The sequence below is a fragment of the Clinocottus analis genome, unplaced genomic scaffold (genome assembly GCF_023055335.1).
Source record: "Clinocottus analis isolate CAN_PGR_092001 unplaced genomic scaffold, fCliAna1.0.p SCAF_19, whole genome shotgun sequence".
Taxonomy (NCBI): Eukaryota; Metazoa; Chordata; class Actinopteri; order Perciformes; family Cottidae; genus Clinocottus; species Clinocottus analis.
The window spans coordinates 9,504,054-9,529,081 of NW_027175920.1; the positions used below are offsets into that span (position 1 = coordinate 9,504,054).

The 25,028-nt window shown below is 48.3% G+C and overlaps 1 protein-coding gene across 4 annotated transcripts in view; it reads right to left on the reverse strand.

Moving 5' to 3' along the window:
- Positions 1-25,028, reverse strand: part of raraa (retinoic acid receptor, alpha a) — a 130,200-nt gene that overhangs the window by 2,555 nt on the left and 102,617 nt on the right. For 3 of the 4 annotated variants that reach the window (XM_068582567.1, XM_068582565.1, XM_068582568.1), the window contains 6 exons: positions 12,089-12,237; positions 6,231-6,372; positions 993-1,153; positions 707-883; positions 403-607; positions 57-215 (listed from right to left, as the gene is read on the reverse strand). In XM_068582567.1, the coding sequence (XP_068438668.1) occupies positions 57-215; positions 403-607; positions 707-883; positions 993-1,153; positions 6,231-6,372; positions 12,089-12,237 (993 nt within the window). The remainder of the gene's footprint in view (positions 1-56; positions 216-402; positions 608-706; positions 884-992; positions 1,154-6,230; positions 6,373-12,088; positions 12,238-25,028) is intronic. The other variant, XM_068582566.1, reaches the window with a different exon arrangement.

Below are 25,028 nucleotides of genomic sequence, written 5' to 3' on the forward strand. Positions count from 1 at the left end.
ATTTAATCGAGACGTTAACCACATATAAACACTTGTGATCAGTGAGAGGCGCAGACCTTTAGCGCTGATGCTCCTCAGATCCGTGATCTTCATCAGCATCTTGGGGAACATGTGCGGTTTGTGGGGCCTCCTCCTCCGTACGTAAATCTTCAACGCCTCCAGAAGGGGCTCCTGCAGGACGTCCACCTTCTCTGCCTGTTCCAAGTCCTGACGATCTGCGGAGAAACCAAGTACAGAGACAAACGTGTAAATGATCGACTGTCATAATCACAGTGCGCCACTAGGTGGTGCTCAATGAAAGGGCACAGCAGAGCCACCCGGCTGGTATTTCGTCGAGAGACATGGGTGACATGGGTAACGGTCCATTGAGGCGACTGTTCAGTAAGTGTGGAGGTGACTTACCTCCACACAGCAAACAGATGGCGCTGAGCAGCCCCGTCTCTGCATCGTCCATCTCCAGAGGAAGGAGCTGGTTGGCGAAGGCAAAAACCAGGTCGGTAAGGGGGCCGAAGCCGGCGTTGTGCATCTGGGTTCGGTTTAGCGTGAGTCCATCTGAGAAAGTCATGGTGTCTTGCTCCGGTGTGTAGCGCGTACAGATCCGGAGTATCTGGAGACGGCGGAGACAGAGCGGGGCAATTGGTTAGAAAACAACCAATAAGGAAAGTTCAGTTAAATTGAGTGAAAAACAACAAGCTGCTGTTCTTACCAGGATGTCCAGACAGGCGGCTTTGAGCAGAGTGATCTGGTCAGCGATGGTGAGCGTCGTGAAGCCGGGCAGCTGCTTCGCAAACTCCACCGTCTTGATGATGCACTTGGTGGAGAGTTCACTGAACTTGTCCCACAAGTCCACGTCCAAAGATACACGTTGTTCTGAGCTGTTAGTCTGGAAGAGGTGAGCGGAGTGTTTAGATATTTCCAGATGGATGTCATTAGCGCAGGTGAGAACGAACTACACATATTGGGGACGCGCAGATGTGTGCGGAGCGACTGACCGTAGTGTATTTGCCCAGCTGGCAGAGCGAGGGGAACGTTTCTTTGTGCGCCTTGCGGACCCTGTCGATCATCCGCTCTGTGTCAGGACTCAGCACGTAGCTCTCTGTGCACTCCTGTTTCTTCTCATCCTTCTTCTTCTTATTCCGGTCATTCCTTACTGCTACAGGGATACAACGAGAGGGGCAGGAGGCAAGAGGCAAGATTAAATAATTACATTTTGAAAAAAAACCTTTGGCTTTAGTGACAAACTTCAGCTCTAAACAGGCTTCATTTACAATCTTTCATTATCCCAAATGGAGTTTTCATACGGTGCCTCTCAGCTAAACTTTCTGAAAATCGCTGACATAGAAGCTGCAGTAAAAACCAAACTTATACTCATTAGCCAATTCAATCTGTACACATTGTTTGAAAACGTGTGGCATCATATTTTAGCTTAATATCAAAATCAAAAAGGCATAGTCATGAACAGGAAAGGACTCTCTCTCTCTCTCTGCAGCAAACAGCAGCCGCAGCCTCCCTCCTCATATCCTGCGCGACAAGATAAATGTTGTGAGATGGCGCCACGGTAATGGAGGGAAGGAAAGAAAACCTTGAAATAATCCAATGTGCTTTCCCTCTGGGCGATCTGGCTGAGAATAGTGTGCTCACCCCAAATGACAAAAAACACCAGGCGGGGTGTTTAGCATTGGAATCCCATTACAGGGTCCATCCATTTCTCCCATCCAGACTGGGGTGCAGTTTAGCTATGACTGGGCTGTGTGTGTGTGTGTGTGTGTGTGTGTGTGTGTGTGTGTGTGTGTGTGTGTGTTGGGGGCCGGGGTGGGATGGGGTGCTCGTTGATAAATGGTGGTGGGGGATGGAGCTATCCATAAGGCTGACAAATTGCCACAGCTTTCATTAGGGGTCCCGGCTAATCTAATAACATAATATGACAAATATCCTGCCTCTAATGGCTTTAAAAGGGCTCGGCTGCTCAGCCCATACCGGAGAAAAAGAACCTTCAAGCTTTCTCTTTCTTACGTCTCCCTTCCTCCCTCCCTCTCTCTCTCTTATCGTTATACACCACACACTCATATTCCTCCTCTCATTTCATTCTCACCAATGCGCACTATCTCCCCTTTTCAAAATTGTATTTCTTGTGCTTTAAATCATCTCGCTTTCCTCGTCATCTCTATCAGTTCCGGAAATCGCCGCCTCCTCCCCTCCAGGTACCTGAATCCCCCCTCCCCCCCCTCCCTTCCCCCCCAAGCCGCTGACCTAAGATCAGATTTTGCTTGTCTTAATTCTAACCTCGACCATTAAGGGTGAGAGCGCTCGGGCTGATGGGAGATCAGTGTCTGCGACAGAGGGGCACGGCCCGGGGGCCGGGGAGGGGTGCACTCCTCGGCCCTGCTGCTCATCCATCAGCCCCGCAGACAGGCCTCCCTGCCTGGGAGAACATGACGGGGAGGGCGGGGGCTGGAAGTCTGATGCTGCACTGTGTTATTGCTAAGCAGTGCTCGGCACGAGAAGAGACGGAGGAGACCCCGCTGTGCAGACAGAGCATGGTGCTGCATCTTCTGCCAGCGTTTTGTTGCTACTCATGGGGTAGACTCGTATCGTCACCAGCAAACAGTGCACACAAACCCCCAAATGATACAGTACGCGACGCTGCGACAGCTCTATAAACTATGGCGAATTATGTCTTAATCGGAGAGGGACCATCCTCTTCAGCAACCTTCAGCTTAAGAGGCCGAATTTCATAAAAATGTCGCAAACTGCCGAACATATTTTGGGACTGGCGTGCTCGTGGCGCTGATTGGGGATCTGTGTGCCGTCTGCCACGAGGGGCGGGCCGGAGGGCCGCGAAACAGTCGATGTCCAATTAATTCACAAATAAAAGTGGGGCATCCCTAGCGCCCGGACATTACCCGCGCTGACAAATTGGCAGCACAATCATAAGCCGCACAACACAATTTAATGAAGTCATTAAAGAACTATTAGGCACGACTGACGATCTGTCATGGCGAATTGCCACATGCAATAACACTTGGTGGGGAGGGGGGCCGGGGGCTGTGGCGAGGGGGGGGGAGCGAAAATGAAAGAAGAAATACTGTCTTGCTTTTTTATTTTTTTATTATGTGCACGTTTGATGTTTGTGTGGGCGCGTGCCAACTTCAAGCGACGCATCGTTCGGAATTCATTATGAGAATACGGATGATAATGGGGGGACTTGCATCCTGGATTGTTTGCGGTTGTGTGTTCATTGCATAAAAATGATTTACAGGAGCTGGTGTGTAACGTGTAGAGAATACTGTGACAGCACACACACACACACACACACACACACACACACACACACACACACAGAATACTGTGACAGCACACACATCACTCAATCATTTGTTCTCATCGTGGATTTCAGCTGCAGTGTGCAGTTAATGGACAATTTCTGTTAGTGCCTTGGTCTGTGTGTGTGTGTGTCTGTGTGTGTGTGTGTGTGTGTGTGTGTGTGTGTGTGTGTGTGTGTATACAAGACAGAGGGAGGTGGGCAGACAGGGATAATTCGTGTGAGGAAAATTAAAGCGCTGGCAGCTCGTCCATCACACAGATTAAATTCAATGGAAAGATAAAAATGTCAATGTTCCCCTGCTCCTGCTGCTCGCAGCGCAGAGCCACCGTCGACAGTGATGAAACTTTCTCCCTCTCCCTCTCGCTGTCCTCCAGCCTCGCTCACCTCCCACCCTCCCCCTCCCATCTCCCTTCTGCTCTCTCAACACTAGATTTTCCTTCTCACTCACACTGAGTTCACTACTCTCTCCTCGCACAGCCTTCATCTCTCTCTGCTATCCCGCCTCTCTGGCTGATGTTATCCTCACGTCGCACCGTTCGCCATCATTCTTTGCTTCATCTTATTTTACCTTTATTACTTTCGGCTATCGCCGAACAACACCCTTCCCTGAGGAACCCGTGGGGCGATAGCGTTGTGGGGGGGAGGGGATGAGGACAGTGAGGGCGGTGCAGAGGTACAGTGGCTCGACAACAAAAAAAGACGTCAAATGGAGACGCGTCAGTCATTGACATTTGTCGTTCTTAATGGGGTTTATCTGGTTAAATACATCACAGCAGTATATTTTTTTCAAAATACATTTTTGAGGCCTGCAGAAGTGAAACTATGTAATAAAATAAAAAGGGAAATGTTAGTGTTTTACTGCCCATAATTGCGTGAACCCCATGTTGGGACTCACTGAACTCGGCTTCTTATTGATTAAACTCTGGTATCAGATCGGTGGCCCAGGTGTCGCTATCAGGACCGAAGAAGTCTGATTGGTGAATCCCTCACGTTAACCTTCCTTTTGAGCATAAGTCTTGGTCTTTTTCGCCCACACACACTGTCAGGCGGATGATAATGTGGCACCAGGCTTACAGGCGTTTCCCTTGTAACCCTCCACTTGCTCCTAACACCCCCCTCCATCGTCCTGACGCTGTCTTGCTTGGCGTCGCCACCTGGCAGCGGGCCTGGCACTGTCGTCTGGAGCTGTCTGCCGACAGACACAAGGTCACCCGGACGTCCCTTGGTGCGAGCAGGGGGTCCACCTTCTGCGAGTGTGTGTGTGTGTGTGTGTGTGTGTGTGTGTGTGTGTGACAGAGAGTGTATGGTGCGTAAGTGGAGCTGTCCGAGTGCATTTCTGTCCGAGCATTTTTATTCATATCAGTTTGTGTTTGTCACCTTGCGTGTGCATAATTTAAACGTGTGCGCGACATTACGCGCAAGCATGCATTTTTCATGCGTGTGCGTGTTCTTGTGTGTGTGTGTGAGAGGGGCAGAGAGACTCCCTGCTGGCCCCAGATGGCCAGCCTCTCCTTCCTCACCAGTCCGGACCAGTTTCACTCGCCAAAGTCACTGCCGAGGACACGGGGGCGAGCAATCGCCGCGCAAAAAAAAAGAACCGCAAAATCGGAAAAACGGCACTGCTGTGCAACCGAAAGCAGCTGCGCGAGCCGGCCTCGAAATCTAGCCCTCGGATAACACACATATCAAGCCTTCATCTCATTCAGAAAACCCTTTTAGCGGTTGTGACTGGTTCGGTACTACTTGTCCACCACTAGATGGCTCTCCAACTCCAGTGTACCGCGCGCTGCGAGCGCCGCGTGCCTCTGTGTGTGTTTCAGTGTGTAAAAGAGCTGGCTGCTGTGATCCTTCTAACCATGATTAATGGCCCCATTCAAAGGTAAGGAGCTCAGAGGATAACTTCTTTTACTGTAAGCCACAGTGCTGTGCCATAGGGAGTGCTCCCTGCACTCGCTGTACCAGAAAGATGAGGTAAATAGCGCTGGGAAGACAGGAGGCAGAGAGGGATGAGGCAATGAGTTTAAGCAATCCTGTGTGAGGAGGAGAGGTGCCACACTTTCTGTCTGCGTATGCCAACTCGTAGTATGTTTGATTACGGAGCCTTTATCAGTATTCGTGACGACAAACGTGTCCCCAACACACAGCAAGTGTGCGTCTTTGTGTATAACAGCGGATGAAAACCCTGCTGGCCTCAGAGTTCTCTGCGGTCACACCTCTTCCAATTACTTTATCAAGTCTGACTGAGCGTGTGTGTGTGTGTGTGTGTGTGTGTGTGTGTGTGTGTGTGTGTGTGTGTGTGTGTGTGTGTGTGTGTTCACACAGCCCCCGGGGTGCAATGATGGGAGCAGACGCCTGCTCTTTCACTCTCGGCAGGTGAGAACATATTCATCACAGAGTCCTGCCAAGCCTGGCGACACCCTGACTGTTACTGCCAGTCTGCATCACGGCTGCCCTTTGTCTCGCTCTTGCAGCGGATATTCTCTTTGAAATATACGCACAACGAAATCAACTAAAAGCCTCAATGTGTGAGGAATTAATTGTAACAGCTTGGATTTCACTCTGACTTTCTTTTTAATAGCCGTCACAAGGTCACAGAATCTTCCCCGCAAAATGACAGGATGCGGTCGCGGCCGAGTGCCGTCTTGAATAAATCATGAATTAAGTGCAACAGTCACACTTGAGTCACCGCCAAAGCTGATATGTGTGTGTGCATCAATAATGAACGCTCAAGGAACAAATGTCGACACGGAACAAATGTCGACAAATGCCGTGGCTTAAGACGTCCTGCGGCGGCAACCATCCTGCCAACCTCTCTGAGATTAAACAAGCAGGGTGAGATCTGCGCTCGTCCCCAAGAGCCTCGTGGGCGCAGCATTGAGTCGAGGGGAACAGTTTCTATACTCACACTCCTTGGACATCCCGACTTCCAGGCACTTCTGCAGCCGACAGTACTGGCAGCGGTTGCGGGTGACTTTGTTGATGATGCAGTTCTTCTCTCGGTGACAAGTGTACACCATGTTCTTCTGGATGCTTCTCCGAAAAAAGCCCTGTGTGACAGAAAGACAATAATAGAAGATAATGAGGAGAGAGGGCCGGTGGATGGCGGCCAAAAAGGGCCAGGGACACAGGACTATCTTTGCAAATGGCGAAATGACTTGGCCATTAAAGTTGTACTGTTGGCTGTTCTGTGGTTGTACATCCACATGACTGCTTTTCTTTAACTCATGGTGTCGCTTTGTGCACTCGCCTCATGTTTACCGTGTCCCTTTTCATCTGGTCTCAACAAACGCCAAAAAAAAGAACTCACTTACTTGCAAGGTTAAGGAATGAAATGTAAAAGAGGCCGCATGCAGCTGCTATCAAGAGGCAATAAACTACCAAACAGTTAAATCCTTCAAAGGCTTATTCCGTGACATAATCTGGACAGAGAGGAATCATCAGTGATTTGTCACCATCTCATCTCATGGAGGTCTCACCTGCTCAGGCAGGGCCACCACAACGCCAGCGTTCATATAAGCTTCGGGGGCAAAAGGCGCAGGGTTACTGGGTGCCACATAACCGTGGCCTAGTTTACACAGCCAGAAATATGCAATTCTAGATCCAGGCCAAGCGTGTATTATTAGAGAGACAGAGAGAATACATCGGCTGAACACAGTGTTGTGCACGAACAAAAAAAGGAATCCCTTCTTTCCTGCATTTGCCTTTTTAATCCAACTAGATCAAAGAAAATACATTTAGAAATCTAGTGCATGCGCTTAAGAATGAGGATAAATTATAATGAGCTCAACTTTGGTCACTGAGCTAGAATGAGAGATCTTCAGGGAGGCCGACTATGTTTTGATTGCACAAAACCGAGACATAGAAACAGAGCAAATTATCTCTCCCTAATAGATGAGATGGAAATCCATGCTTCACCACTTGTATTCTTCCTAATACCTTGCAACTCCAGATCATTGTTGACCTCTGTGACCTTAAACATCCCCTGTGTGTCAAGAAGACGGTAAAAGGGGTTCATGCAAATCAGTACTCAGCAAGCGAGACTCGGGACCCGTGTAATAAAGGTCGCTGTCAGTATTGATGTGACGCAGTGGGACATGGTTTATGTTGTGCTGGGTGGGAGGAGGGAGCGAGGGAGGTGGGGCGGAGTGTGGGGGTAGCTTCCAGGGAGCCCCATCCCATGTCGAGGGATTAGCTCCGCTAGCCGACAGATGGCCGGTGGACATAAGCCCACAATTTGTGTCTCCCAGATCGCCAGCCTGCTCTCGCATCTCCCGTCCGCCACCACAGAGTGGAAGTGGATCAGGCTGCTAATGAACTAGTGACCGCTTAGATTACACATGATAGACTTCGCTTCCGGCTGGCAGAGGAAGCGTTTCCATCCTCAGAAAGTCACACCGGTAACCCTTTTTCAACCGGCCCTCGTCTCTGCTTTCCAGCCAACCGGCTGTCGGTGTGAAAAAAAAACGCGTTTTTCATGATTGGTTAAAAAAAAAAGAAAAAGGAAAAGAAATCCTCATTAAAGGCCTGCTTTTCATGCACTATTTCCAGTGTAGAAATAGAAAGGGTTGTACCACCGACAGCCCCCAACAAACTCATATGTAAAGACCTGCTGTCTCCCCACAGAGCTGGGAGGCCTGAACAAACAACAAAGTGGAGAGAACAAGCTTGTAGTTTGACGTTAATTCTCGCTGCTGATGCGGAGGGATAAGTCTGTGTTCTTTGTGTGTGCCTGTGTGTGCGTGTCTCACGTGCCCTTTGATCCGACGGTGCCCCGACCCTGACCCCCGGTGTCACAGGGGGATTGACCTACCACGAGGCTCAGGTGCCCCCTGGCAGCATCTCCTGATTGGCCGATGCTGCTGGCTCGTGGGCCGGTCGATTGTTCCTGCCCCTCCCCTCCCTCTCTCCCCCGTCTCCTCCTTTTAGGCATCATTGCTTCCTGCGGCCCTTAAGCCTCTTTTTGTATCACCGCTTAATCCACTCGGCGACAAGAGCCCTCGGTGGGCCTGTCAGCCGCCCTGCAGCGTTTAGAGAGAGGAGAGCCGCGAGAAGAGCGCGAGGGTGGACGAGTGGACGCTCGCTCGCGTCGGTCATCCAATTCGCGACGGCCTGCCTCGTGTGCGTGGTGAGCCTCGTGCACATGAGGGGTGTGTCAGTGCGTTCTACTTTGCATGTGTGTGTGTGCGCGTGAGGAAATGCTTTATTAAGAAGGACGCAGGGGGGAGTCCGGGGGTTGGCGAGGGAAGCACAGGAATCCTCTTTTACGTGACTTTCACACTGTGCCCAGATTAAGAGTGCGTTCCCAGCCTCCCGCTGCGTGCATGCGTGTATATGTGCGTGCGTGCGTGCGTGTATTATATGTGCGTGTGTGTGAAGCTCTATTGCGACAGCCCACACATTAGTAAAGACGGATGCTTGGTAAGAGGACTGAAAAACACAGCAAATAGGGGACATTCTCGCTAGAAGCGGCGGTTGGGGACTTTGGAAATATGGTCGCTTCCCTTCCATAGCAGCAGAAAGCAGGAGGAGAGATTGCCTGCCGTGCCTCCAAGACAAAAACATAAACATGAGGGGGTGTGCATGCATATTTAATGTTTAAGTGTTAATATCTGGAGGGGGAAAGGAGTGCAATGGCGGTGAGTATATGTGCGGGCGGTAGAACTTGAACAACAAACGAATGAGCCGTCTCCGAGAAGCAAAGCTCGACATCTCCCTCCTGTTTCCTCTGTTCGCCACAGCCCTCAGGAAAGGCCTTTGTAGTTTGGCGCGCTGCAGCAGAGCCGACGCTGCTAACCCTCAACTTACCCCAGTCTCAGATGAGACAACCGTATACATTCACATGCCTGTAGTGCTGAATTATTGAGTGCGCTATGCCAAGTCATCTCCTCTGAAGTCAGAGATATGGAGAAGGCCTCCTGAATTTTTCAAATTAGCGCTGCGGGTGTCCAGCGGCTGAACTTCGGACGCTTTCATAGTTTGCGCCGACGATTACGATGCTGAACAGCTGAATTGTCGCGTTCGAAGGTTGGCGCTGACGCGGTGAAATGAATCCCAGATTAAAGCTTTCCCATTTTAGCTGAGGTGCTTTAACGTTCGGTTATTGCCATTGTTCTAAATTAATATGCAGTGCGCAATTAACTGCTGGCTGATAAAACAACAACTACTTTGGCACATTGGGGACAATATCCACAAGAAGCTCATCTCTGAGCTGTGATCGCTAAGGAGAAACAACTAATTACTCAAGGTTACAGCGCTTTTATTGTTCGCCCTCCATCTATGTTTATCACATTGTTATGGAGATTTTACATCTGTTTAAGTGTCAGACTGTTTTGTTTTTTTAAACGTCTCCTGTGTCTACGGCTATGAAACCTCATATCAAGATGTGAAGACACCAGTTAATAATAACGCTGGTGACCACTTACAACTGCACAACCATTGGCTCTGCCTGAGGCGATATGAGCTGTGTTTACCACAGAGCCAATTTCATACTTCTATATCGGTCACACACTCACACACACACACACACACACAGTCTCTCTCTCACCACGGGCTGTGATTTAGTGTTATAATCTCGCGTATTTCCCCATTTAATCAGATGCTATTAGACGATGGGGAGCAGCGTTAAGGGGACACAGTAACAGCACTTTGGGGCTTGGAATGGCCGCAGAGTTGCTGCACACCTTTTGAGACCAACGCTTTTTAATACACATGAAAACAAATTGCAAGGATTCCCACGGCCACGTCTCCTGATTAGAAACACAAAATCTGGAAGTATTTAGAAACGCTAGAGCAGAAACGCGACGAGGATCCCGATTACGTGAGGGAAATAATTGGGGCGTCCCACTACACATCATCTCGACAAGACTCTCTCAGTTCACACACACACACACACTCAGGATTTGTCAAGCCTCGGCAGTCGAGAACATATTGAACAAATTTTATATTTGGTAATCAATTACAAAATATTCGACGGTTCTACAGGACTCACAGCCAGCAGCACTTTCGCCGCCCTACAAAACAGCCTTCACTTTGTTTGTTCGGTTTTTATTTTGCGTTTGGGGGACCAGGTTCAGTTTCATGGAGCATGCGGAGAGTTTGTGTGTTAAAGGGTTAAGTGTTTGTACGTACATACCCTCGCTTTCCTGTATCTTCATTTCTTTGTGCATCATCTCATTATCCTCTCCCTCCCTCCCTCCCTCCTTCCCTCCCTCTCTCCCTCCCTCCCTCCCTTGCGCGCTCTGTTGCGCTGACCGTCTTTCTTTGGATGTCAATGAGTTCAGCCTTGGCCCCTGAACCCAGTCAGCCTGATCTGCTGCCCCTTCAACCATCCCCACGTCTGTCTTTTTAGCCGCTCATGCCTCTCAGAGCGGTCTGCTCTCTCGCTCCCACTATCTCACTCCCTGCAGTTTCTCCCATCTTTGTATCATTTTGTCTGCACTTTTACATTCCCCTTGAGTTCCTGTACTGCTTCTTTCTGTCCTTTTTTTATTTAACTGCCGCTGCCTCCTGTTGCCTCGATAAGTCAAAGGGGTCGAGCGGGCACCGGTCACCAACAGCACCCTGCCGCCCGCCATCAACTGCTCCCTACCTCCTCTTGCTATGCACAGGGCTGTTGTTACGATACAACAAAGAGGACCTACACACTCCTGTTTGCGTTACAACTTTGGACATCCTATCTGGTAAATTCAAGAAGGTGTGATCGCCACGCAAAAGAAAAAACAGGGTGGTTCGTGAAATGTTGACATTGTGGATTTATAGGGTTTGCACCTGGCAGTACGATTACATCAGATTCCACAGATCCATCCGTCTCATCTCTATCCACCTCTGAGCTTACACATCTCTAGCTCTGTGCCTTGGGAGACGCGAGATAAAGTGCTGCTCATCCTAGCAGGAGAGCATGTATGCATGCACACAGCAACTCCCAACTGATAACAGAGCCGATGGGGGCTATAAGGCCTCTTCAGCACCTGTATAACATGGCTGTATTGATAACAGACGGGGATGTGGACACGTCAGCAAAGCCGATACGAGTGAACCCACATGGCTGACAACATTTCACATACTGCACATGATTAGACGCAGGTCCATCATACGCGTTATCTCGTTTTACAACGTGAGCCGATAGAGGTTGCAGCTTTTTTAAGTGTTGAAAGAGCCGATTTCGCACATTGTCCAGGTCAAATTGATGATTAGGCGATTCAATACAGCAGCCGATGCCAGTAAATGATCAATTCGGATTCATTTCCTACATTAACGGGGCGACATACGGGACACCAATATTTCCTCTGTAAAGATCCAGTGGATTAATGTCCACCGGAGCGCTACCTCTGCGCGTGTTGCTGTCAGAGCTTCTCCGTGCTTTGTTGACACAGCCGGGTTGGCCGCGTGTGCTTTTAGTGCATGTTAGCGCGCTCCTCTGTGGCTAGCTCACGGCGGCCGCTCGGCACTGCTCTCGGACGACGGTTGCGGCTGATAACGGCATGGCCATGCAGCCGGCTCGGCCGTTTCCGTGTCGATAAGGCAATAAAAAAAAAATGCTCCCGAGCTCATATTTAGCATGTTTACATTCCAGCATTAAACATTGGAAAAACCCCCAAAAGGACGTGAAACGCTCAAAATGACGCGCCGTATCACTTTCATCATCTCAGCTTGAGCCCGTGAAGACCCGAGAGCACATTTCCCTCTACAGATCACACGGAGGTTGAAAGACTGGCGAAACGTCTTGCTCGCTTGGCAGATTCAGAGGACGGCTGGAAGTCTCACCTTGCAGCCCTCGCAGGCGCTGACACCATAGTGGTACCCTGAGGACTTGTCCTGGCACACAAAGCAGGGCTTGTAGACGCGGGGCGGCGGGGGAGGCGATGGCGGGCTTGGCACTATCTCCTCCGAGCTGGTACTCTGGGTCTCTATCGCTGTGGAGAGGAAAGAGCAACAAGAGCGTGGTCAGTGAACGCTATCAGATGGAGCGCTGACAGACAGGCGGCATTAATCAATATCAGCGGGACAAGCACCAGCTCTCATGTGTCCACGCAATGATCTTGCGCGACCCAGTGCGGACTGATACACTGCCGCTACACAACATCCAGCACAAATCACCAGAAGGGGAACTTACTCCCTTTCTAACAACGTGTTTTAGAAAAGAAAGGACAACAATGAAAGAGCAACAACAACTGCTTGATCAGGTTCAGAGTCGCCATTTAAAAGAATATATATTCAAAGAGGAAACACTTTCTTACACACACACACGCACACACACACAAATCATCAATGTACCAATGAAACCAGCTTCTGCAGAGACATTTTTATTTACTGCTAGAATCATGAGGTGTGTGTTTATGTGTTACAGCGATGGGCCACTTTGCCAGCGGGGTTCAGAGAAAGATTTGCCTTTGATTCACAGCATTGTGCTTTTTTTAAAATTATATTTACATGGCGCAGTCTTTTTTTTAAACATTGAAATATATGGATGCACTCACTGTACCAATCACGAGCAACAAGTAGGGCATACAAAGCTAAACATACTCCTCAATAATCTGTACAACTTGTTTACCCCTGAAACCAAACGCATCACTAATTCTCTCTTATTAAATATCAGACCAGTAAACAGAGAGAGGCTGAAAAAGCTCCGTCTTCATCTGATAAGCGCTAATGTGACAAATGAAACAACATGTGAGCACTTTGCAGGCCGGGCTCCCGTGTTTTGTGTGATTGTGCATCATAAACAGAGGCGGTACAGGATTCTAGGGAAGTAACCTGCTGTGGCCGTCACGTAACATGTATTGGACTTTGACCTCAATATCCTGTGTGTTACAAAACACAGCTCTTTAATCAAATATAAAAACACACATTCACAGCGGCGCGCTGCACCCTGCGGCCTGTGGCTGACTAAATAAGTGTCGAAACCAAATGGAGCCGTTTTGAGCTGGCACGTGTTTTCTACTCGTAACTAGCTTTTAATACCAAAACCATGAGGAAGCCTGGCGTGTTTTACATGGAAGAAAATAAGACAACTTCACTACCATCAGTGATGATGGCCATTACACAATAAGATGTTCAAGAGCTTTGACTAGAAATGACATTCTTCTGGTTCCCTCCGAACCAGCACAGGTCTACTGTACGCATGTGTGTGTCCACGCAGCATCATCAGCTCCACACAGGAGCGATTGGAGAGGTTGACAAGCAGCTCGCTGTGTAAATAAACCATCAATATTTAAACGGATTGGGCTGGTTCAGCAGGTATGTAGTACAGCTGGGAACACACAATCCTCGTCCTGACACAACACACACCAAGCCGCTCTAATCGCACTGCACACTGGACAATATAACACCAGGATAAAGTTTTGCTACGTCTCTTTCTCTCTCTCTCTCTCTTTTTCTCACACACGCGCACACACTTTCCGATCCTTTTATAGTGTCCGTGTGCTCATCTCAGCCTGCCAATCTCCACACACACACACATTCGGCAGATGGCGCAGAGGAAGATTAGATCCAGAACAACCAAAATAAACCAACCTGATGCCCAGATAGGTTCAAGGCTCCTGGGAGCAAAGTAACAGACAGAGAAGCACGGTACACTGAAATCCAGCCTGCGCCAGAGCCTGTGTGTTATCTCCGCCGTCAGGAAAACACACAGCACAGAGTGGGTTTCAAGTGACGGGAGACAGTTAGGCTAAGAGCAATAAAACTCAAGTTGCAAAACCCATCAGTGACACCCAATCAGGCCCGAGATATGAAAGACATTTCATTTTGTGAAGCCCAGATGTCATCCGCCACTTTGACACCAGCAACAACGTTATTAAGTTCTGGATGCAAATGGGTCAATATGTGTTGAGGGAGACAGTCCACCTCTGCCTCCAGTGAGACACTTATTGTTTATGCCGAAGGCTTTTTTTTTTTATCTTATTGAGCAGAGATTATTTGGTTAAGGCTTAGAAAATGTATAAGCAGTTTCATGAGAGTGGGAAGAAGAAAAAGAGTTTTCCAATGATGGAGGGTGGAGATAAAGGAATGAAGGCAGGCACGAGAAGCCAAAGATGTGGCCGAGACAGACTATGATGTGTTTGAGCAAATACAATACAGATGAAGTGATACAGAAATGGTACACACGCAAACAAGGAGACAAAGCTTATGCTGTATGGATTACTTCACTCATGTTGCACCCTTGTGTTTTTAGATTAATCTACATTACAACCACAAGCACACACAGCTGACAGGATTCACCTTAAAGCCTTGAAAAACGCCAAAATCTGAGCACTGTGAACCCACTTGTGTGAAGCTAAAGTGTGACTCTCAGAGGAAAGGAGCGATGCATTTGAAGGAATGTGTGGACGCACGCTCATAAAAAGGAATTATACTATTTTCCATCAAGGAGAGAAATGGATAAAGCGGTCAGAAGATGCCCTTTTTCCAAAATGCTCTTTTTGTGCAACGGTTTCTGCCCCAAAGTGAGCCGCCAGGATGAAGCGCGAGATAAACAGCGAGACTTCTTTGCTTCACATTGCCCTTTTATTGGCGTCATTACGGGCCGCCTTTGCCCACGCCACTGGGCCACGCTCTCCATGTCAGACAAATTCACATTAAACAGAGCAGGCCTTACATAACATGGCATATTTTCTCATTAGCGAAAAAAAAAACAAAAAACATTCACAGTTAACTGCGCTCTCGATGCGGACTGAATGCAGCCCTGCATTATTAGTGTGACTGGAGAGCTTATTCATCCACGTTAAAGCTGCTTTCAGTAGAAGCGCTGAGACAAACAGATGTGCCAAACCACGGACACACTAACACATAAACATGACAATTGTAGCCATGCCTACATTTACTCTACAGCCATTAAAAACATTTTTTTTTAATTCGTTGGTTGTACACACACACACACACACACACATATGTATATATACATAAATACACACACGCTTAATGAGAGCACCCATGAAAATCTGGGACACAAGGACAAGAGACTGTGAGGGGGCTGGCAACTGTAATTAATTACAATGGCTGGCTTCTGGAGGCCTGTCAAGCTGAGGCATGGAGCAAAACAATGGCAGGCCTGTGGACAGAGAGGCAGGGAGGCTCAGCGGAGAGGACCGAGCTACTTAGCCCTTCAGCCGGCATTATTCAACACCAGCCTGCTTCCAAGATCTGATCAACAGCAACTATCATACAAGCCGGACTATTGTGCGAGCCACGGAAGCATACGCACAAACACTGGAAGAACTGACTCACGCTCGCCTGGAGAGCTCTCTTCAGTATCCTTGCGACATATTAACACTGGAAATGTGTGTGTCTGGCATGGTTTCCCCCTCCAGAGTCTGCAAAGTCACCACGGTAACTAATACTTGCACTACAGCTAGAATATCATTCCTTTAGCCAAGAGGAGGAAACATGAATAGACAATGACTTTTCACTTTGCTTAAGGATGCAGGAACAGGAACCTGCAAGCCTGAAAATAATGTTGAGATGAGAAACAGTAAGGAGTTACTGATGAGGAATCTACTGCACACGAACGGGAAGAACTCGTGGAAGTCCATTTGAAGGAGGGTGTGTCTGTTCCACATCTGACCTCTGGCTCTGACACATGGATGTATACAATATCCATTACATTTTACATAATTTGGAATTGTGCCGTTATTTATTCGTCCAAACAATGCGTGAGTTAGCCATGAATGAACAACGCATTTCTCTCATAAAACTAATTCTGAATGACCGATAAGTCAAAGTGCCGACATTCAATTTACTGTGATCCCTCTTTTTATATTCCCATTTGCAGACAAGTATTATAAACGCACAGGGTTTGTGTGCAAGAGTGTGTGCGTGTGCAGCCGCCCCGATATCTAAATAGCTTAATGTAGCGTGGCGTTTTCAAACTCAGAGCCAAAGCACAGATGATTTAATTAAGTTCAAGTGTGAGTGGTCTGTAATGTCGCTCTTCAGAATCACTTTGCATACATCATGAGCCACAAGTGCACTTAGAGAGAAGCCGCGCCCTCAAAGCCACTTCCTCCATTAGCAATTACAGCATGCCTGGACTTAAATGGACAAATATGCACAAGACTGAAATGAAATCTATTCTGATGATGAACTGGCCTGAGCTGTAATAGTGACATAAGATAGCCTGGCTAACATCAGTACTTCAAAGACTGCAAGACCACAGACCAAGAGACACACACACACACACACTCACACACACAAGCCCACCGGCTATTATCAAGCCTCCAGACTCTGCCGTCTCGGCCCAGTGCTGCTGAGCAGTTCTTGAGGTTCAGCTCTAGGTTAGTCCTCTGAGATTTGATTACCTTCATCCCCACTGGTTACTGGGCCCAGCTGTGAAGCATATTAATGAGATTTCACCATCATTAGGGGGGAGCTAACTACATTAGCAGGCTGGCTGCTTGGCTGCCTGGATTGTGGACGAGAGAAGTGAAGAAAAGGAAGGCAGAGGGGATGGAGGACGAGGAGGAGGAGAGGGAGGGCTTTGACAGAGTCTTCCACTTTGTTGAATCCTACTCTGTCACTGCCTCCGGTGTCCCCTGGCTTCTATTAGGTTATTTGGACATGCGCATGCACACATGCTTGCCAAGTGCAAGATACATGGAAGACCATATCGAGGTCCATTTGTCTTTCCACGCAGCGAGTGTGTCTGAGAGGAGACACCACACAGACCACCATGCCACAGGCCGCTACGCCGAGTCTCACTTTGAAGTCTGCTTAAAATAATGAAGTGGGATGGCTATTGGAACCGCCTCGGGGATGGAGGCCGCCTCGCAAAACCCTGGGAGTTGTGGGCCGGTGGATCATGCATGTCCATAAAAACGACTGGCAGAAACTTAAGAGCTTTTATGTGAAGTGAAACAGACCAACACGTGAGCAGAGAAGGGCATCACTCACGCATAGCGCTTGACTTTTGCTAAATATTCAGACGCTAGTGTTGGTTTTCAAGTTAGGAAAGTGGGTGAGAGGGAGGGAAAGTGACTGACACAAACACACACACACACACAGACAGACAGACGCACACACACACACGCACGGGGGAATGCTTTGTCAGCACTCTTTAATTAGTGGAGGCGGAAACGGGACTATTTCCTTGCTAACAGGGAAATCCTGCCATTCTCTAACAAAGCGTCATAACAGATCTCTGCTGAAAATGGAGGGGGCCTCTGCTCACCGCCTTCGCACCGATTACTGACGGCACAGCCGCGCACGCCATCTGAATACGAGCCGGGGTGCGTGCGTGCCCGCGGCCATCAAATGCTAGCGGGCGCGCACAGACCGGCAGCTGGGAGGAAAGCGACAGTGGGGTGTGTTTTGTGTTCAAACACGGAGTGTGAACAGTTATTGGAGGGGAGAGGGGGAGGAACCTGGCGGCAGGGCGGACAAGCATAAGTGAAAACACACACACAGAGGAAGGAGAGCCCGCGGAGGTTAACACAGGGCAGGAGAGCAGACAGCGAGCCTCACGCCTCCTGTATTCACTGTAACTGAATCCAGCCGCCGTCTCCCGCCACTTTCCACCTTCATCTCCTTCCACCTATCCCACTCACCGTGTCGGACATCCTCCCCGTACCATTGCTCCCCACGAGCCACAGGAAGCCCTCTTTCACACCAAAAGGGATTCAAGATGCTCATCGATACACTTGGGCCTGCAAAAGGCCTTTAAATCTATCCGACAGTATCCAACACAGGCATGTCAGTATCGGATTCAACTTCCACTTGAAGAGATCATTCGCATCATTTAATTGCCTTAGAGATGTTTTCTTTTTGTTCAGAATTTTGCCACGCTAGTAGTCCATTTGTCCCGACTCCCACTCCATTCATGCATTTTGATAGGATGGCATACGAATCCGCGTGCGTGCGAGTTAGGGGGATTAGCGAGGATCCTCCCGCCTGGTTGTGCTCCCCTTAAGCTGCAGCATGTCTAGCTTGCAGTCTACCGTCTCAATGTGGAGAGAGACGGAGAGAAAGGGGGAGGATGCATTTAGATACAGGGCACTGCCAGTAATAATAAGTCTCAAAATTTCCAAAGTTAAATAATGGGAACAATCTTGCAGTGTTGCGCAATACCACCATTTTTGGAAATACCAAGGTCCGACATGGTATCTGGTTGGTGGAACATAGTCATGCTATTTTAGTCTATTCATACATCTGTCATCATGGTGCGCATAGTGTAAAGGAAGGAAGGGCATGGATCAAACTGAGAGCTTAATCGGAATTCTAATATAATTTTCAGCGGCGCATGACACATCACTTCCACTTAGGAGAGTTTGTTGTGGTCCACATTTCAGAGCAATGACAGCCTGCTGTTTTGCTACCAGTGCAGATATTCCAGTTTTGCAGAGAGAGCAGAAATTTATGTGACAGCCTGAGTTCTTTAAGGACTGAGAAGTACGTTTGAAGGCTACACTGGCTCCGAGACCACAATTTGATGGATAATGCCCAGAGTGTTACAGTAAGAAAAACACACACACACACACACACGTGAGTGATATATGATGGTCAGAGCAGAGGCTAAAGGCAAAGCAGGTCAGAGCAAGGAGTCTTTCTTGGCTGTAATGACGATCCCTCCCCAATTCCAGGAAACGGAGGGCCGGATTTAAAGTTTAGCGGTAATTCATGGCATCTTAGCCTCTCGGTGAGTTGAGGAGGAGCTGACTGTATGGACGCATGTACACACATTACACTTAATGTACTTATTTCGGAAGGAAATGTGCAGGCCCGCGCAAATGAGCGCATCTGCCTGCTTGCAAGCTTGAGTGCATGCTGAGCGATATGCAGAGTATTGCATGTGCATGACAGCCTGTGCGTGTGAACGTCAGCGTGTTCCTGTCTCGGCCAGGCCTGGTTTTTATCAGCCCAGAGGCCCCCACCACCACGTTCCAGAGCCCTTCTCCAGGGGCCCCAAGATAACTTCCCTCCCCACGCTGCCAGGCCTCTGAAATAACAACACACCAGGTTTTCCTATCACTGCTGCCCTGGCAAATGGAGACGGAACTGAGAACATGTGTGGACAAACTAGGGCGCGGAGGGGGGAGGGGCGGCAAGGGATCAAGCAGATGGCAAAGGTGAGGTCTGCCGGGGCTGGACTTTTAGCAGCAACTTCATGTTCACCATAGTAGCTGCTCTGCGCGCTTGCAGCCTCATGCCAGCCTTTCACACAGTGCATTATGAGTCACTTAACCACAAGGCACAGAATTGAATTATAAGAGAAATACCAATGTTTGCACATCTAAATTGTGTAAAAAAAACAAACAAACATAAAAGTCATCCAAAGACAGCTAGTTTGCCAGAGAGAAACACAAGTTCCCTGGCAACAACGCTCCCTTGCAACCCTGAGTAACACGGTGTAACTCTACCCTGCAGCTGCCGATGCCTGCTGACTGACAGTGGGACTATTCGAATTGGCACCCGCCCCGGGGTGACTGGAGAAATTTGGCATGAGCTGATGGTGTGAAACATCATGGTGGGCACAAGGGGGCAAAAAGCAGCCAATGTCACGACCACAGGATGCCAGCATGTGGACAGGCACAGTGGGTGCCGTGCTAAGATGCAGGCAGGAACACACCTTAACATGATATCCAATGATAGAGTGTGTGTGTGAGTGTGCGTGTGTGTGATTCACAGAGGTTTCTGAACGTACTGTTGGTACATGGCAGGTACATATTTCTGTCAACCTGTATGTGTGCATGAGTATGGGTCGTGGGGGGGGCGGGGGGGGGGGGGTGCGTGGCGATATTGTATCGATACACAAAAGCCAAGTATTGATCTTCTATTTAATCAATTCTAAAGGTTTTGGTCCTAGAATAGTGAAATCAATTAATTTTTTGTTGACAAAGTTTTCATTTGGGGACAATTTGCGGTTGAAAAAAAGAAAATAATCGCAATATATCACAATACTCAATGTATCACGATAATATCGTATCGGGACTTAAGTATCGGGACAATATTGTATCGCGGGACCTCTGGTGATTCCCACCACTATGCATTAGTGGCTCCTACACTGCAACCAGCTAAAGGCAGCGAGGCAAGCTGAATGGAGAGTAGTGGGCCTATGATTCACGAGCCTTTTCCATTGGATAATCCACATTTCCCACAGGGGATCTGCCATTGTGCTTGAATTTAGGTTTCCGATAAATCTCACGCACCCCGCAGCTGTACACTATCAGCTGAGCGACACCACTGACCCACATTAGGAGACAGAGGGAGGGCAAGAGACGACGGCCGATCAAGACAGAGCGGGGGAGAGGACTTCTGAGGAGAAAGAGACGAACGTTTCAAACGCTGGCCCACAGATAAAAGTCGGGCACGTATGCTTCTCGTGACCTTCTTCGGCAAGGGAAAGGGAGATGATGCAACCGCGGCGTAACCTCCCTTTATCAACTCTCAAAGTAAATGAATAAACCCGTCCTTGAGTGATTTACAGCTGCGACACCTGATGGCACGTAATTCAAGATCAAGGTCATCATTGGCTCACAACACGGACGCACAAACGCACAACCAAGAGTGAAACCGCAGGCTTTCACAAACTGGTCTTTAATGTTCCCGCTCCGACTGTGAAAATGGCCTCATGAAACATAAAGCCTCGAGTTTACAGAGTGCCTGCTTTGGTTAATTATAGAATTGTGTGCGAGTGGGTGACTGTTTGCATGCTTCTTCCCTTCTGTTATAGGAAACTGCACTCATGCATAGTAGGAGCCAGGAGGGTGCCGGAGCAACACTAAACCCGGGACCTGGACAATCCAGAAAGCCACCGTTCCGCCTAACAAAAGCCGTCATGGTTAGCATTCGAGTCATGTGGTTGATGCTCCTTTGTCACAGCCGCTTGGAAGGAGCGCAACAACCAATCTATTCTTTACATTCACGTAAAAAAAAAAAAAGATTGTCAACGACATAACAAGTGCCCAGTAATAAGTCCGAGGGTCAGAATGTCTTCCTGTGACCTCGAGGCAATAATCACACAGTGCTGGAAAAAAATACAAAGACAGTAAAACAGAAAAGGGGTCGTACGCCTTTTGAGAGCATTGTCGTTGAACATATTGTGCAGATATGAGTTCATTAGTGGGAGACCATGAGCAATGTTTCACTGAAAACCATCACGGGAGAAGAAATACGGCAAAGTGTCACGTAGATCATGATTTCTGTCCGCCTGTGCTGAAATGACATCCATACTCATTAATCAACACCTATTCATCTTTATTGAGCCGAGTGCCACACACGGTGCCTCTCAGTGCTTAAAAGGCCAAAAGAGCCTCATGAATGCTTATGCTCAAGTGTTTGCTCTTCACTCACTCTAACAGAGAGGTTATCTACCCATTGATACTCGCTAATCCAATGTGACTGGCAGCTTTCAAGGCCCTTCGTTTCCTTAAGCGCATATTTAACAGTGGAGGAAGCGGGTCATAAATATGGAGAGGGCAAAGGGCTATTTGCATTAGAGGGCTGAAGTGGACGCGGAGAGGCCAGGAGGAGGTGGAGAGGCAAAAGGGGGCTACAAGGGATCAAGAGAGAGGGGAGAAAGAGAAGAGGCTCATGAGGATCTGGGGAGGAGAAGAGAGGATCACCGGGGAGAGGCTTTGTCATGTTAAACTGCCTCTCTCCACTCATGTTCTCCCTTTCCCCTCCTCTCTCTCTCTCTGTGTGTGGACAACACAATGGTCAATCACAAGGGGAATAGATTACGAGGGTCTGGCCTTCTTAACTTCAGAGCAGGAGCACGGCTGTGGAAGTGGGGGAGAGGTCGCGAGTGCAGCGTCTACGAGGCTCCAGTGGTTGAGTGTGTTTCAGCAATGCCAAATGATGCGCCTCCCTCGCCGGGCCCTTTCTCTTCAATCCCAGACACCCATTTAGGTTTGTCACTTCATGTACTCGTCAACGGGCGCTCGAGCTAATAGTTGAACTCACTTGTAATTTACATCCGCCCTCCAGCCTCAGCAGGTTTACGTGCATTCCTCTACTGTACCTGAAACCCGTAATGACGGCAGTTCCCTTCATAAATTAGCTCACAGTACAAATGTCAGGTTAAGAGGTAAAAGCATATTATCGTGGATGTAAGTGGAGGTATTTGCGAGGACGTGGACTAGAAGATGCAGCAAGCGGGTCATTATCCTGTCACTAGTCTGTTAAAGAGCTCAATGATGCCGGGACCCAAGGAGGTTACCAGGTCATCACAGGGGTTAAAATGGCCTAAAGACCCCGAGGAGACAGCTGACATATTTAGAATAGCCAGACGCAGAGGAAAACACATTGATTAGGCAGAAAACAACCAATCGTTCATTCACTTATGGAATTCATGCTGTGGATTCTGCAACTGCTTTTTGTCGAACAACCTTGGCGGATGAATCCAGGGTGGGTGACAGTCTGGGGCTTCAATCACCGTAAGGCCAAGACACACCAAAGCGACAAAAGCTACAACTAGCAGGAACGTTCTGTACCTTCGTGAGAGGAAATAAGGCTCCATACCAGCAGGTAGCGGCAGTCTGTACTTCTCTTTCAAAAAGGGAAACCAGGAGACACGGGCCTGCAGATATACGAGCCGTTCTTAAGATACATTGCCTCCCATTTTCACACCGCTCCAACGCCACACTTGGTTTCATTCCAGCTGCCGTGTGAAATTATCCGTGTATTGGAATGATCAGATGACATGAAGATGAAAAATGAGATCTCTTCTCATGCACTGATTCACTTAAGCTGAACAGCCAATCGGAGTACCCTCTCCCACCGAGGGGCTCCGCCACCGACAAGTAAAAACTAGTGCCAACAGTGCAGGCGGGGCACGCCGCAAAAATGAGGGCCACAGACGCTCCGGCGGCACCGAAATTGGCAGTCGACCGCCCGTTGGCCCGATGTGTCGGGGCCTTTCGGCTCATCACTGAACGGCCAGCCGCTGCTTCCCTGCTCATGCCCCCTAATGATGACTGATGACACACATTTGATTCAGCCGTCTGATGTACGCCGTCAAGGGGCTCCTTAGTGGAAGATTTGGGCAGAGCGAAGGGAGAGCGGGTGGGCGGGGAGAGGCAGACTCATTTGTCTTTAGTGTCAGCGTTAATGCAAAAAAATATAAAAAATTATAAGTGAGATGCTTGTTGATGGCACCGCGAGGTTAAGTTAGCTCTGTGCTTAGGAAAAATGGCTGATGAAAGCAGGCAGCGTCATCAAGGGAGCGCAGTGGGATGTTACTAGAATTTAATGAAGGACATGTTTGGCTTCCTCGGGTATTGGTTGTGCTTTTCTACTACCCAAATCTCTGTTTCTCTCTCTCTGTGTGTGTGTGTGTGTGTGTGTGTGTGTGTGTGTGTGTTGTCTATGCTTCCACAGACACTAATTTCCTGCATGGATCCCTGACCTTTCGATGTAGCCCGGGGGGAGCCATTTGATCATGAAGCACACACAAAAAACGCACACTATTTCCTGTGGTGCGGCTGTCCACCAGTCAGAAGACTGGTTTTAGTGAGAACATTGATCTCACCCGACAATGCCTTGTTTTATACGACAAACATGATTGAAAGGATGCAGTTATTTTTAACATACTATTTCAGATGTAATGTCATGGTTGTCATTCATCCGTCACAGTGTAACAAACCCCCCCTCACAGCACCCGCGGATTAATGAAACAGTCTAACGTTAACCCCCACAGTGTGCAATAAAGTTTTATTGACGATCGTTATCAGCCAATCTTTAGTCAAATATGCAGCATTTATGCTTCTCTCTGATACCGTTGCATCGTAAACAACCCGTCCGTGTTTAAACTGACAAGGAGAACAAAGGCTCAGTGCAAACTTGTAGGAGGCGAAGGTGCATTATCGCGTTTTCACGATGTGTTTACGCGTAATCTGGTAAAATGTAGCGTTGGGAGCTTGAATAGATCCAGTTGTTTGAAGGAGCAGCAGAGATGAATTATAAGCTGTTTACATTAGCTGTAAGCAGCGTATAATACATCATTAAAACTACTAATGTCCTGATTTGCTTTAATCCATAAAATACAATTTTGTGTGTTTTTACAACAACAAAAAAACAAACACATAAAAGGATAAGACTTTGTATTTTTCAATGACGTCAGAGCAGTTGGAATAATAATAAAAAATATATAAATACTTTTATACCAGCTGCTCTACCTAAACAACAAAGGCATCAGTATCTACCAATATGATCATCAAAGCATTTTGAATATGTCGTGCGGATCCAGATTTTATGGTCCATTGCACCACTATTCATCAGCAACTCAAGATCATGACTAAAGCTTCATAAGCCTATAGGTGAGAGGGAACATTACGAAGCTTCAAATACACCCTTGATGTAAGGATTTAATGGACAGTCTTTGTTTGCAACTGTAAAAGCCAGCAGCTGCATGTGCTCCATATGCCAGAACAGATCATAATTTATAAGGAACGCTTGCATGGAAAATACTCTGTGCATCCATGTGTAATAAGCGTGCCTCCTCCATCAGTAAGTGCATGTGTGTGAATATGTTTGCATGCAGCCAGTCACAGAGCCGTGCTTGCCTTCTATCCATACACGAGTAAGCAGGCCTGCCAAAAAAATGATCGGAAGTAACGTGAGCCGAGCCCTCAGGTGAGCCTGGTGTTAATGGTCCCGCTTCTCCCTCTTGTCCTCTTTCCCTCTGGGGTCCAGTTAACCCCAGCTGGCCTCTGTCGACTGCTCCGTCTCTGCCTTGTGACCGGGGCCTCATTATGGCCCTGGGGGTGACTAG